We start from the raw sequence: 12,968 nt of genomic DNA on the forward strand, positions 1-12,968 counted from the left end.
GAAGGCAAACAATTCAGAATCCTCCAATCCTGTAGCCTACTCCCAACAGTCACGTTGTACAGCATCATATTTTCCATTCCATCATAACGGAAAACCTTTGTTTTACATGGAATAGAAACACCATCATATTATTCAAATTAATTAAGCAAGTACCAGTCAAAAGTTCAGACACACCTACTCATTCCAGGATTTTTTACTATTTTTACTATTTTCTACATTGTAGAATAATAGTGAAGACATCACAACTACGAAATAACACCGGTCTCCTGCGTGCCCTGCATTCTGTAGTAGACATGGCCTGCTCTCCCTTATGTAAGGAATTTGGCACTTGCCCTGTTCACTACAGTATGTATTGTAGACTGCACAGTAGCCTAATAAACAAAAACACATTTTGTTAATAAAATTATGAACAAAAAAAAACTGTTTCAAAATGCAGATGTTGATTTAGTTATGGATCCATAACGAATTACTATGGGAATACATATCAATGATTTACAGAAACATTGGAACAAAGTTGTCTAACCTCTATGGGCTAGGTGGGACGCAAGCGTCCCACCTACTCAACAGCCAGTGTAATCCCGTGGCGCGTTATTCAAATTCCTCAAAAATGCAAAAACTTCAATTTTTCAAACATGACTATTTTACACCATTTTAAAGACAAGACTCTCGTTAATCTAACCACACTGTCCGATTTCAAAAAGTCTTTACAACGACAGCAAAACATTAGATTATGTCAGCAGAGTACCCAGCCAGAAATAATCAGACACCCATTTTTCAAGCTAGCATATAATGTCACATAAACCCAAACCACAGCTAAATGTAGCACTAACCTTTGATGAGCTTCATCAGATGACAACCCTAGGACATTATGTTATACAATACATGCATGTTTTGTTCAATCAAGTTCATATTTATATCAAAAACCAGCTTTTTACATTAGCACGTGACTAGCATGTGACTAGCATTCCCACCGAACACTGCCGGTGAATTTACTAAATTACTCACGATAAACATTCACAAAAAGCATAACAATTATTTTAAGAATTATAGATACAGAACTCCTCTATGCACTCGATATATCCGATTTTAAAATAGCTTTTCGGTGAAAACACATTTTGCAATATTCTCAGTAGATAGCCCGGCATCACAGGGCTAGCTATTTAGACACCCAGCAAGTTTAGCACTCACCAAAGTCAGATTTATATAAGAAAAATGTTATTACCTTTGCTGTCTTCGTCAGAATGCACTCCCAGGACTTCTACTTCAAAATAATCCATAGTTATATCCAAATAGCGGCGTTTTGTTCGTGCGTTCAAGACACTATCCGAAAGGGTAAATAAGGGTGACGAGCATGGCGCAATTCGTGACAAAAAAAATTCTAAATATTCCATTACCGTACTTCGAAGCATGTCAACCGCTGTTTAAAATCAATTTTTATGCCATTTCTCATAAGAAAGCGATAATATTCCGACCGGGAATCTGCGTTTAGGTAAACAGACGAAAGAAAATAAAGCATGGGGTCGACTCGGGCACGCGCCTAAGCCCATAGTACTCTGATCGGCCACTTGCCAAACGCGATAAAGTGTTTCAGCCAGAGGCTGCCTCGATATCGTTCAGCTTTTTCCCGGGCTCTGAGAGCCTATGGGAGCCGTAGGAAGTGTCACGTTATAGCAAAGATCCTCAGTCTTCAATAAAAAGAGCCAAGATGAAACACAACTTGTCAGACAGGCCACTTCCTGCATGGAATCTTCTCAGGTTTTGGCCTGCCATATGAGTTCTGTTATACTCACAGACACCATTCAAACAGTTTTAGAAACTTTAGGGTGTTTTCTATCCAAAGCCAATAATTATATGCATATTCTAGTTACTGGGCAGGAGTAGTAACCAGATTAAATCGGGTACGTTTTTTTATCCGGCCGTGTCAATACTGCCCCCTAGCCCTAACAGGCTAATGAAGGAAAACAATTTAGAATCCTCAAATCCTGTAGCCTACTTCCAACCGTCACGTTGTACAGCGCCATATTTTCCATTCCCTGAGGGTTTTGTTTTTCTCTGAATAGAAACAAAATTATTCAAATTAATTAAGAAAAATTTCTTAAAATTAATCCCATTAACTATGTTATTACAAAAAATGTTAAATTCTCTGGTAATGCCAATACAGAATACCAACAAATGCTTCTCAAAGATGCCCTCTGGTGGTCAAACTAGCAATAACTTGCAGTAACAGAAAAAGAATGTCTGAGAATCAAATGGTGTGCCGCAACTTCTAAAGGAGGAACCACTGTACAGTGCATTCGAAAAGTATTCAGACCCCTTAAATTGATCCACATTTTGTAACATTACAGCCTTTTTATAAAATGGGTTAAATGGTTTATTCCCTCAATCTACACACAATACCCCACAATGACGAAGAAAAAAACTGATTTTTAGACATTTTTGCACATTCATAAAAACATTTACTTAAATATCACATTTACATACACTACCGGTCAAAAGTTTTAGAACTCCTACTCATTCAAGGGTTTCTCTTTATTTTTACTATTTTATACATTGTAGAATAATAGTTAAGACATCAAAACTATGAAATAACACATGGAATCATGTAGTAACCAAAACAGTGTTAAACAAATCAAAATATATTTTAGATTTGAGATTCTTCAAAGTAGCCACCCATTGCTTTGGTGACAGCTTTTCACACTCTTGGCATTCTCTCAACCAGCTTCATGAGGTAGTCACCTGGAATGCATTTCAATTAACAGCTGTGCCTTGTAAAAGGTTCATTTGTGGAATTTATTTCCTTCTTAATGTGTTTGAGCCAATCAGTTGTGTTGTGACAATGTAGCCCTACTTACAAAAGATAGCCCTATTTGGTAAAAGATCAAGTCCATACTTTGGCAAGAACAGCTCAAATAAGCAAAGAGAAACGACAGTTCATAATTACTTTAAGACATGAAGGTCAGTCAGTACGGAAAATTTCAAGAACTTTGAAAGTTTCTTCAAGTGCAGTCGCCAAAAATATTAAGTGCTATGATGAAACTGGTTCTCATGAGGACCGGCAGAGGAATGGAAGACCCAGAGTTACCTCTGCTGCAGAGGAAAAGATCATTTGATTTACCAGAATCAGAAATTGCAGACCAAATAGATGCTTCAGAGTACAAGTAACAGACACATCTCAACATCAACCTTTCAGAGGAGACTGTGTGAATCAGGCCTTCATGGTCGAATTGCTGCAAAGAAACCACTACTAAAAGGACACCAATATGAGCAATGGGCATTAGACCGGTGGAAATCTGTCCTTTGGTCTGATGAGTCCAAATTTGACATTTTGGGTTCCAACCGCTGTGTCTTTGTGAGACGCAGAGTAGGTGAACGGATGATCTCCGCATGTGTGGTTCCCACCTTGAAGCATGTGGTGTGATTGGGCTTTGCTGGCGACACTGTCAATGATTTATTTAGAATTCAAGGCACACTTAACCAGCATGGCTACCACAGCATTCTGCAGCGATACGCCATCCCATCTGGTTTGCGCTAAGTGGGACTATCATTTGTTTTTCAACAGGACAATGACCCAATACACCTCCAGGCTGTGTAAGGGCTATTTGACCAAGAAGGAGAGAGATGGAGTACTGTATCAGATGACTTGGCCTCCACAAATCACCCAACCTCAACCCAATTGAGATGGTTTGGGTTGAGTCTGACCAAAGAGTGAAGAAAAAGCAGCCAACAAGTTCTCAGCAAACGTGGGAACTCCTTCAAGACTGTTGGAAAAGCATTGCAGGTGAAGCTGGTTGAGAGAATACCAAGAGTGTGCAAAGCTGTCATCAAGGCAAAGAGTGGCTATTTGAAGAAGCGCAAATATATTTTTATTTGTTTAACACATTTTTTGGTTACAACATGATTCCATGTGTTATTTCATAGTTTGTCTTCACTTATTATTCTACAATGTAGAAAATAGTAAAAATAAGGAAAAACCCTTGAATGAGTAGGTGTTAAAACCTCCACTACCGGTCAAAAGTTCTCAGACCCTTTACTCTTGAATCACCTTTGGCAGCGATTACAGCCTCAAGTCTTCTTGGGGTATGACACTACAAGCTTGGCACACCTGTATTTGCGGAGGTTCTCTCATTCTTCTCTGCAGATCCTCTCAAGCGCTGTCAGGTTGGATGGGGAGCGTCGCTTCACATCTATTTTCAGGTCTCTCCAGAGATGTTCCATCGGTTTCAAGTCCGGGCTCTGGCTGGGCCACTCAAGGACATTGAGACTTGTCCCAAAGCCACTACAGCATTGTCTTGGCTGTGTGCTTAGGGTCGTTGCCCTGTTGGAAGGTGAACCTTCGCCCCTGTCTGAGGTTCTGAGTGCTCTGGAGAAAGTTTTAAATCAAGGATCTCTGTACTTTCCTCCGTCGTCTTTCCCTCGATCCTGACTAGTCTCCCAGTCCCTGCCGCTGAAAAACATCCCCACAGCATGATGCCGCCACCACGCTTCACCGTAGGGATGGTTCCAGGTTTCCTCCAGAAGTGACGCTTGGCATTCTTATTTTATTTAACTAGGCAAGTCAGTTAAGAACAAATTCTTATTTTACAATTACGGCCCTCCCTTAACCCAGATGGCACTGGGCCAATTGTGCACCCACCTATGGGACTCCCGATCAAGGCCGGTTGTGATATAGCCCAGGATCAAACCAGGGTCTGTAGTGACTCCTCTAGCACAGAGATGCAGTGCCTTAGACAGCTGCGCAACTCGGGAGCCCTTCAGGCCAAAGAGTTAAATCGTGGTTTCAGACAGAGAATCTTGTTTCTCATGGTCTGAGAGTCTTTACGTGCCTTTTGGCAAACTCCAAGTGGGCTGTCATGTGCCTTTTACTGAGGAGTGGATTCCGTCTGGCCAGTCCACCATAAAGGCCTGATTGGTGTAGTGCTGCAGAGATGGTTGTCATTCTGGAAGTTTTTCCCATCTCCACAGAGGAACTCTGGAGCTCTGTCAGAGTGACCATCAGGTTCTTGGTCACCTCCCTGACCAAGGCCCTTCTCCCCCAATTGCTCAGTTTGGCCAGGTGGCCAGCTCTAAGAAGAGTCTTGATGGTTCCAAACCATTTAAGAATGATGGAGGCCACTGTGTTCTTGGGGACCTTCAATGCTGCAGATATTTGATTGGTATCCTTCCCCAAATCTGTGCCTTGACACAATCCTGTTTCAGAGCTCTACAGACAATTCCTTTGACCACATGGCTTGGTTTTTGCTCTGACATGCACTGTCAACTATGGGACCTTGTATAGGCAGGTGTGTGCCTTTCCAAATCATGTCCAATCAATAGAATTTACCACAGGTCGACACCTGAGCTTAATTGAGTCTCAGAGCAAAGGGTCTGAATAGTTATGTAAAATAAAAATGTATATTTATTTTTATAAATGTGCAAACATTTATAAAAACTTGTTTTCCCTTTGTCATTATGGGGTATTGTGTATAGATTGATGAGATTATTTTATTTAATCAATTTAAAATGAGGCTGTAACATAACAAATGTGTATTTAAAAGGATCCACCTTCCTTGTGCATCTGTTTTAACAGTTTGCACATTCCGTCATATGTCAGCAACAAAAAAATAAAAAATAATCACTTCTTGTCTTATCAGGTGAAATGATAAATGGCAAGAAGAAGAAGAAATCAACATTTTAAAATGAATAGATTTGAAAACAAATGTATTCACGGCTGCTCATTCCAGTGAGTGTAATTGAGCAAATTACACGCATTGGTGCCAATGTTAAGAGTTGAGAAAGAAAGTTGATATAATTTCATATCAGATACTCTTGTACTGTGGTCTGTAATTCAACATGTGTTATGATGGTTGTTGCTAGCGGTATTGATTAAAACATTTTTTCCCCATATATTTTCGCAGTACCTCCCAACCCACGGTTGAATAACCCTTCTCTAATCCTAGCACTCCGTGATCTACACAGACACCCCACCCCCCATCCCCGTCATCAGCATCACATCCCTGCCTAATCCTGATCAGAGATACCCCGCAGAGAGCCACTATGCGCCCCGCAAACACACAACCTGCCTGTACCCCTCCACCCTGCCGCCATCCCTTCCATCCTCTTTCCCTGTCCCTTCAACTCCCCCACCTTCCAGTTGGTCTTGCCAGTAACTGAGGGGATCGAAACATCAAGGCTGCATTAAAGGGGGGACTGGGGAGAGGCATATCCATCCTACCATTCATTTAATCTTAAGGCTTTTTCTAACTGCCTCAGCAACTGCTACTACTGGGGAGGAAATAGTAGGGCTCGTATAGAGCCAGCTGTCACCTCACAGACAGTTCTACCAGGTAGGGGCCACAGTCTTCTACCTATTGGGATAGCCATGGCAGGTACAAGCAGGGATCCCATAGCCAGACACATAGTGGAACTCTATGATACTTGGGATGAATAGTGTAGCGTGCGTGTGTGCTCCCCTGAACTGTGGGCAGAAAATCACCACCAGACACTAGTGGAAATGTAATTTGTAATAATAATAATTTTAATTTTTTTAAGAATTGCTCTAATTCCTGGTTCTACATAGCGATCACTGGATATGCAGTACCCCTAATGAGAAATGGCACACACGCACCCTTTAGTAGAAAGAAGAAACAGCCAGCAGTCGGTCTCTGGGAAGAGCTCCAAGCCCCCCCACCACCACCACCCCACGTCATACCTCCATCATCTGTTCATAGTAAGAGTGGAGACATGCTGAAAGACAGGCAGAATCATAGGCTGTGCAGGCCTCCCATTCATCTGTTTACAAACACCCAGCACATGACCATGACGCACGCACAAACGCTCTCACAGACAGGATCTTCAACATATACCCTGCAGATGCATAAACAAATACAATACGCACACAATCAAGTTAGAAAATCCCACAAAAACATCCCCCTAAACCATGGTGCGGTAGCAGCTGTGTGTTTTTGTAGTGCAGTATTGTCAATGGGTCTGGGGCAACTGGCTGACTGTCTCGCTCTCTGTCCATCTGTCTGTCCACACTACTCTCGGTCTCATATAACCACTCCATGCTCAGAATAGGACAGTCCTATTTATTTTCATTCCAGCGGTAATGTAATACATTGTTATGGAGAGGTGAAAAAAAAAAAAAAAGAGAAATAAAATGTGGGACGTGACATTCCGCATCTGGAACCGCTCTGGAGCACGTGCGTCGCTCTCCAGATCTCTGCACTCCCTCTCCGTTTTCACCAGGAAGGAATTCTGTAACCTGATCCTCTAGACCAACCTCACAGGGCCCGGTGGCACACACACACACACGGATTCAGTGAGCCCTGACCCATACTCACTCAGAGGGAAAATAGCAACATCACACGTGTAAACTATAGGTTCAAAACACCATACAGACAAGCTTCAACACATATCCCACAAGTTCAGCAAAGTCAAAAACACACAAGCTGCCCTGATTTTGTCCCAAGCTATGGTCTCAACATTCATTTAATAGCATTACCCTAAACACAACACACTAGTTAACATGTGAATGGGACAGGGGGGCAAGGGCAGTGAACACAAGCAGCTGGCTCCTATGAGTTCTATATTTAAATCTCATTTGACAGTTAAAGTGCTGATTGGGTGCAGAAGGGGATCAGAGGGACGGCAGGGGCACTCTGAAGCCATCCCAGTGGCCTTTCACAGCCATGCCTACAGGGGCCCCGTTATCTGCCCTGGCATTGGCCTGGCCCAGTGGAACTGCCATCCACTTACACACGAATCAACCAACTAAACACATCTACTGACTGATGTTCACTACCGAAGTACATTTATGATGCTGGTCACATTTATCAATGACTAAGTCCTCTGACTTTATGAGTGTACAGCAAAGGTTATCAACTAAAGTTTGATCCTATTTTGCAGAGGTGTGAATCTGGCATTTATTTCAACAACAATATGACCCGCTATCGATTAGGGCCGAGACGATACCAGTATCGCGATACTCTGTAGTACCGTGGCAAGTAAACAGAACATGAAGCAGATTTAAACTTCTTTAGGGAAACAGCCCTAATGTTGGAAACAAACATCATTATTTATTTTCAAAGCTATAGGACACTACATTGTACATATACTGCCCAGACAGTACTCCAAACCCCTTTTCCACATTGTTAGGTTACAGCCTTAATCTAAAATGGATTAAATAAAAATCCTCAATCTACACACAATACCCCACAATGACAAAGCAAAAACAGGTTTTTAGAAATGTTTGTACATTTATTTAAAATAAAAAAACAAATATATATTTACATAAGTATTCAGACCCTTTACTATGTAACTCGAAATTGAGCTCAGGTGCATCCTGTTTCCGTCGATCAACCTTGAGATGTTTCAACAACTTGATTAGAGTCCACCTGTGGTAAATTCAATTGATTGGACATGAATTGGAAAGGTACACACCTGTCCAGATAAGGTCCCACAGTTGATAGTGCATGTCAGAGCAAAAACCAAGCCATGAGGTCAAAGAAATTGTCCGTAGAGCTCCGAGACATGATTGTGTCGAGGCACAGATCTGGTGAAGGGTACCAAAACACATCTGCAGCATTGAAGGTCCCCAAGAACAGTGGCCATCATTCTTAAATGGAAGAAGTTTGGAACTACCAAGAATCTTCCTAGAGCTGGCCGCCTGGCCAAACTGAGCAATCGTGGGAGATGGTCACTCTGAAAGAGCTCCAGAGTTCCTCTGTGGAGATGGGAGAACCTTCCAGTAGGACAACCATCTCTGCAGCACTCCACCAATCAGACCTTTATGGTAGTGGCCAGACAGAAGCCACTCCTCAGTAAAAGGCACATGACAGCCAGCTTGGAGTTTGCCAAAAGGCACCTAAAGACTCACACCATGAGAAACAAGATCCTCTGGTCTGATCAAACCAAGATTGAACTATTTTGCCTGAATGCCAAGTGTCACGTCTGGAGGAAACCTGGCACCATTCCTAAGATGAAGCATGGTGGTGGCAGCATTATGCTGTGGGGATGTTTTTCAGCGGCAGGGACTGGGAGACTAGTCAGGATCGAGGCAAAAATGACAGAGAAAAGTACAGAGAGATCCTCTGATGAAAACCATCTCCAGAGTGCAAAGGACCTCAGACTGGGGCAAAGGTTCACTTTCCAACAGGATAACAACCCTAAGCACACAGCCAGGACAACGCAGGAGTGGCCTCTGGACAAGTCTCAATGTCCTTGAGTGGCCCAGCCAGAGCCCGGACTTGAACCCGATCGAACATCTATGGAAAGACCTGAAAATAGCTGTGCAGTGACGCTCCCCATCCAACCTGACAGAGCTTGAGAGGATCGGCAGAAAAGAATGGGAGAAACTCCCCAAATAAAGGTGTGCCAAGCTTGTAGTGTCGTACCCAAGAAGAATCAAGGCTGTAATTGCTGCTTCAAAAAACTACTGAGTAAAGGGTCTGAATACTTACGCAAATGTATATATTTTTTTAATGTTGTTTTAGAAATTTGCAAAAATGTCTATAAACCAGCTTTTTGCTTTTTCATTACGGGTATTGTGTGTAGTTTGTTGAGGGGGAAAAAACGATTTAATCAATTTTAGAATAAAGCTGTAATGTAACAAAATGTGGAAAAAGTCAAGGGGTCTGAATACATTCCAAATGCACTGTACAGCAGGTTTTTAAAGTACCAAAGACTTTGTTCTGCTTCGCGGTTTCATTTTTGCTATGGAAAGAATATCCCAATGCTGGTATCGTCACAGCCCTAGCAACGATACAGCTGCACCAATATCTATCACTGCAATGCCCCAGCCCTAAAGTTCAGTAGATACCAAACCTGATGCTCTGTCACATTAAACATGTCACTGTACATTGGTGTAATAAAGACCCTTCCTAGGCAGGCAAAACAAATAATTCCATAAAGTAGCATTGCATTGAATGTTTGAAAGGGTAAAGCAGATACAAGTTCCTTTACACTGTGGCTGTATATGGCATATGGTGTGCTGTTGCTTATGCCCAGAGGGCAGTGTGTTTAGGAAAATATGAAGAATGTTTTTCTACTATAAATGTATGATAAGCGATTGCATAATGTGTATATGTAAAGCAATGTGGCCTTACTCAGAGTGAGATAAGGAGAAAGAGACAACAGCACTCTTTTTGCCTTCTCTACTAGGTCCTGCTCTGCCCAAGACCCTGGTGGGCAGTGGACACAAAACTGGCAGAATTGGGCACCCCCACCACTAATGTGTGTGTATGAGAGAGAGAAAAATCAGCACAGTAAGTGTTGAGGACAGGCTGGCACAGCATGAGGTCACTGCATAGCAGTTATGACTGGGCATATATACCTCAGCGGGCTATGCACCAAAAGCCTCATACGCTGTGCTGGCACTCTCTCACATACCCTCCACCACCTCCTCTGTCGTGCTCTAGGCTAATGTCCTCTAACTTCCCTGTACTGCATTCAGCGCATTCAAACATGAAGGATAAGGATCTATACTTTACGGCACACACACACACGATGACTCCCACTGCAATAATTGCCTGTGGCATCGCCAAGCAACTCAATAATAAATAAATAAATAATATGCATGTGTAGCCCATCAACAGCAAGAATTTATCTGATATTGAGAGCAATTGATGCCATGCATGTTCCATCATCACTGTAATCAAATATTTACACTGTCAGAAGTCACCTGCAGTAAACTCCAGGAGGTGTTCTGTAGACCATCTTTCCTATGGGGTGTGCAATTTACAGTATTCTGTAGGGTATTGCATTATTGTTTACATATACAGTACTGTGTCTGAGATTCGCAAAAAAAACGTGATAATAAGGAAGTTGAGCTAACACAGTATTTGTGCATATTCTAATCATTTACAGTCCTTGGAGATAGATACCAGGTAGGTGACTAATGAGGAAGTTGAATTCCTTTTGTTAGAACATCAGTCAGTTCAATTGTATTGTGTAACGGTTACATTAGTACCTTTGGAAGGCCCCCCCTTCTCAGAGTGCCACTCATCTGACACGTCCCCTCTTCACAAACACGCACACTCTGCGCGCGTCAAATACGCGGAGCTGGCAATGCTCTCGCACACGACCCTACGCGCACCCGCATTGGCAGACTGACTGGATAACTAAATTATTTCTTGCCGAATCTATTCTTCAACCCACACGTCTTTCAAAAGGCTCTCTGCCATAGCAATAACAGGCAATGGACGTAGACGAAACAGGAACGCACAAATCCAGTGCGTGTGAGAGAATAGCACCAGATCAGATGCATTGTTACAATAGCCTATTGCATGCAGTGTGGTATGTAAAGTGAAGCCGACTTGTGATATGCAGCACAGAAAAACAAAGCTCATAAAATGTGGTGCACTTTGACACATTGGAGCCAACCTGGTGTCAAGGTGATATGTTACAATGTTGACTCGATTGGTTTAATAAATAAGCTAGAGAGCACTGACACGTGTAGGCCTATACACAATACGTTCCAGGCTGCTATATGAATTGCGATGCGTTTCGCATTGACCACGTCCACCAGTTACACAGACAATATTAATAGGCTAGTATTCGTCTGTAACTTACCCAAACTGCCGGCGAAACCGTCCATTTCTGGGAGAAATAGCCGAGCAGACACCAAAAATATTCCTGTTCTGACGGGTCCTATTCAGGGAACAGTGGGAGAATGTCGGTCTCTATACGGGCTATCCAGACTGGCAGGCAAGGCGGAAATTTCTCAAGCCAACTGTTCTCGCAGTGGTCGCGACCGTATCGTAGTAAACTGGGGCTCTGTCGAGTCGCAGTGAATTCTCAGTCCGGAGCAACACCGTGGTTCTCAGGGCCAGTTGATCACACGCTCTTGCTTGACTCCACGATAGTACACCTCCGCCGGGGGAGGTAGGACAGGCAGAACTCGGCTTTCGCATTTCCGACTCCGCCCGCTTTGGCACGACTTGCTTCCCTGGAGTGGCTAGTCTGAGCGCGTCTCAATTTGACACAGTTGAGGATCCCTATGTGCAGGCCAATATATACACTACCGTTCAGCAGTTTGGGGTCACTTAGAAATGTCCTTGTTTTTGAAACAAGATACATTTTTTGTCCATTAAAATAACATCGAACTGATCAGAAATACAGTGTAGACATTGTTAATGTTGTAAATGACTATTGTAGCTGCAAAGTGATTTTGTATGGAATATCTACATAGGCGTACAGAAGCCCATTATCAGCAACCATCACTCCTGTGTTCCAATGGCACGTTGTGTTAGCTAATCCAAGTTTATCATTTTAAAAGGCTTTGAAAGGCTTTAAATTGATCATTAGAAAACCCTTTAGCAATTATGTTAGCACAGCTGAAAACTGTTGTCCTGATTAAAGAAGCGATAAAATTGGCCTTCTTTAGACTAGTTGAGTATCCGGGGCATCAGCATTGTGTGTTCGATTACAGGCTCAAAATGGCCGGAAACAATGGACATTCTTCTGAAACTCGTCAGTCTATTCTTGTTCTGAGAAATGAAGGCTATTCCATGCGGGAAACTGCCAAGAAACTGAAGATCTCGTACAACTCTGTGTACTGAAATTTCAGTCCACCTGAAGTAAATACAAATGATTGGACATGATTGTCCATGTATGGTCCCACAGTTGACAGTGCATGTCAGAGCAAAAACCAAGCCATGAGGTCGAAGGAATTGTCCATAAAGCTCCGAGACAGGATTGTGTCGAGGCACAGATCTGGTGAAGGGTACCAAAACACTTCTGCAGCATTGAAGGTCCCCAAGAACACTGTGGCCTCCATCATTCTTAAATGGAAGAAGTTTGGAACCACCAAGACTCTTCCTAGAGCTGGCCGCCTGGCCAAACTGAATAATCGGGAGAGAAGGGTCTTGGTCAGGGAGGTCACCAAGAACCTGATGGTCACTCTGACAGAGCTCCAGAGGTCCTCTATGGCTCATTCACCCCTACCTCCAGTAGGGAAATACTTCCAAAGGCCTGGGACAAGTTGTCAC

The 12,968-nt window shown here is 42.8% G+C and overlaps 1 protein-coding gene across 2 annotated transcripts in view; it reads right to left on the bottom strand.

Annotated features, from left to right (window-relative positions):
• Positions 1-11,934, bottom strand: part of LOC106605231 (EMAP like 4) — a 97,409-nt gene extending 85,475 nt beyond the window's left edge. For both annotated transcript variants that reach the window (XM_045719997.2, XM_045719978.2), the window contains exon 1: positions 11,551-11,934. In XM_045719997.2, coding sequence (XP_045575953.2) covers positions 11,551-11,575 — 25 coding nt within the window. In that variant the 5' untranslated portion in view covers positions 11,576-11,934. The remainder of the gene's footprint in view (positions 1-11,550) is intronic.
• Positions 11,935-12,968: the final 1,034 nt, after the last annotated feature.

This window comes from Salmo salar, chromosome 01 (genome assembly GCF_965601325.2).
Source record: "Salmo salar chromosome 01, fSalSal1, whole genome shotgun sequence".
Lineage (NCBI taxonomy): Eukaryota > Metazoa > Chordata > Actinopteri > Salmoniformes > Salmonidae > Salmo > Salmo salar.